The sequence below is a fragment of the Nanorana parkeri genome, unplaced genomic scaffold, assembly GCF_000935625.1.
Source record: "Nanorana parkeri isolate BGI_ZX_2015 unplaced genomic scaffold, ASM93562v1 scaffold338, whole genome shotgun sequence".
Classification (NCBI taxonomy): Eukaryota; Metazoa; Chordata; class Amphibia; order Anura; family Dicroglossidae; genus Nanorana; species Nanorana parkeri.
Window position 1 is genome coordinate 768,321 of NW_017306606.1, and position 1,944 is coordinate 770,264.

General features: G+C 36.8%; 1 protein-coding gene across 1 annotated transcript in view; it reads left to right on the forward strand.

Annotated features, from left to right (window-relative positions):
* The first annotated feature begins 279 nt into the window (after positions 1 to 279).
* Positions 280 to 1,944, forward strand: part of LRIT1 (leucine rich repeat, Ig-like and transmembrane domains 1) — a 22,349-nt gene continuing 20,684 nt past the window's right edge. The window contains exon 1 of the mRNA XM_018558419.1: positions 280 to 637. Within this exon, the coding sequence (XP_018413921.1) occupies positions 516 to 637 (122 nt within the window). The 5' untranslated portion in view covers positions 280 to 515. The remainder of the gene's footprint in view (positions 638 to 1,944) is intronic.

Here is a 1,944-nt window from a genome sequence, read left to right on the forward strand (position 1 = left end):
TGTATTTCAGTATAAAAAATTTTGAGATAAAATGACTTATTTTTTAGAGATCATTTTATTCATTTTTGCTATTTAGACATTTTTTAATGTTTTTATATGGTAATTTAATAGTAGTAAATAGAATTACATTAGTGAAGTAAATAAAGTGTTAATAAAGGGGGTATTTACTAACATTTCATTTTGCTGTTACCTGTTAACTTATTTTCTGTGTGTATCTTTGTAGCAGTGGAAGCTGTCTGCTGTCATTTTCCTGATTGGCCCTGGGTAATTTAGTGTCGTTCATCTGCAGCAGCTTAAGAGTACGCTTCCCTATGACATTCCAGGAAGCAATAGGCAGTGACAGGAAAATAAGCAAGTCCCTTCACTAATCCCCTATCCTATTTTATCTGACGGACTGAGCCGCATCTAAAGCATCACTCTGTGACTGAAAGCAGAAGACACTTAACAAAATGTGACCCATTACTGCCTGCGGATCTCGACCTGTGCACTGAGGTGGAACCTATGGTTAGTTCACCATGTGTATTTTGCTGGTCATCTTTGGTTGCCTAGTGTTTGGAGGCCTTCCTTTCTTCTGCTTCTCCTGTCCATCACAATGCAGCTGCAATTTTCACTCACTCGGCGATGGATCAAAATCCAGGTATGCCAACATTTGTATTCTTGCCCTCATAGCAATCTGTCATCTGTAGTACATCCTGTGTGATCATGCTATTTGTTAATATAATATGTTATTTCTTTTCATACACGGTGTGCCGTTATTTCCTGTGTTCAAAGGATTAACTTCTGAGCACATTGTAATCTGATTTTAAAGAAACCATTGAATGTCTACTGCACTACTCAGAGAATGCACCATTAGAACAGTGCTAGATACATGTAAGAAATCGGGGCATACTCTTTCAAAGAACTGATGCAGATTTACTTGCCTGTCATTTGTAAGAAGCAGCCCTTTTTATTAATAATGCAAATCAAAATACATTGTATATATAACTTTGGCAGCTTCATAATCTTTTTCTATAAATAAATAACTCTTCTATTGCATAATTACAGACAAAGTACATTCATTTTCCAACATTTCCTTAAAAACAGCCTTATTATTTATGAGAATTAAGCTCCCCAATTCTAATATATTTAATATTTTAGTTTTATAGCTGCAATATAATTGGTTTAGTATTGCCTTTGGATGATTTGTTTAGAGTAGTTGTGTCCTTGTATGACTGTAAACACATCTAACATATCATTTCTGCATGAAAGTGGCACTATTCAATTATGTATCAATTCTAGAGTAGTGTCATTATGGATTAAACTCAATGTGTTATTTTAATATATTTGAATGGATAGTTGTTAGATGATGGTGATCGATCCTGCTAATTTCACAAGCAGTACACTTCAGAAGACCCCAGGCTGATTGCTGTTGGCAAGAAAAGCCTTTAAGCCAAGTTGGTTACTCTTGGCTACTAGCTGTTATTCCTGCTAGAAAATAGGGGTGCCCTCTGAATACATAGCCATGCATGTTATTGATATCCGCTAATATAGGATAAATAGAATACTCAGCAGAGGAGGGTCTGTATTGTCTTCACCCCAATAATGTAAATCACAAAACCAAGAGAAATTAGATGACCCAGCCCTTTGGACCGGGAGGGGGCTTTAAAAGCACTCCACAGACCCTCAAAAAACAATTTAAAATGTTATACATTTGATTGCCTACTATAAGGTAAAAACATCACAGTTTAAAATCAAATGTATACCTGCTTGTCTGAGTCCATTACAGCTGATATATAATTCACAGGTGCAAAATACCATGGTGTGTAAACAGTGATGACGGTAAGTACACTGCTGATTCCTCAACGTGTTTTGCTAGAACATAGCTTCCTCAGGAGGATTGGAACGACATGTGTAGCCCTGCTTGTAGATGCAGAGGCAAAACACCTGGAAGTCCCCCAGGGGGGG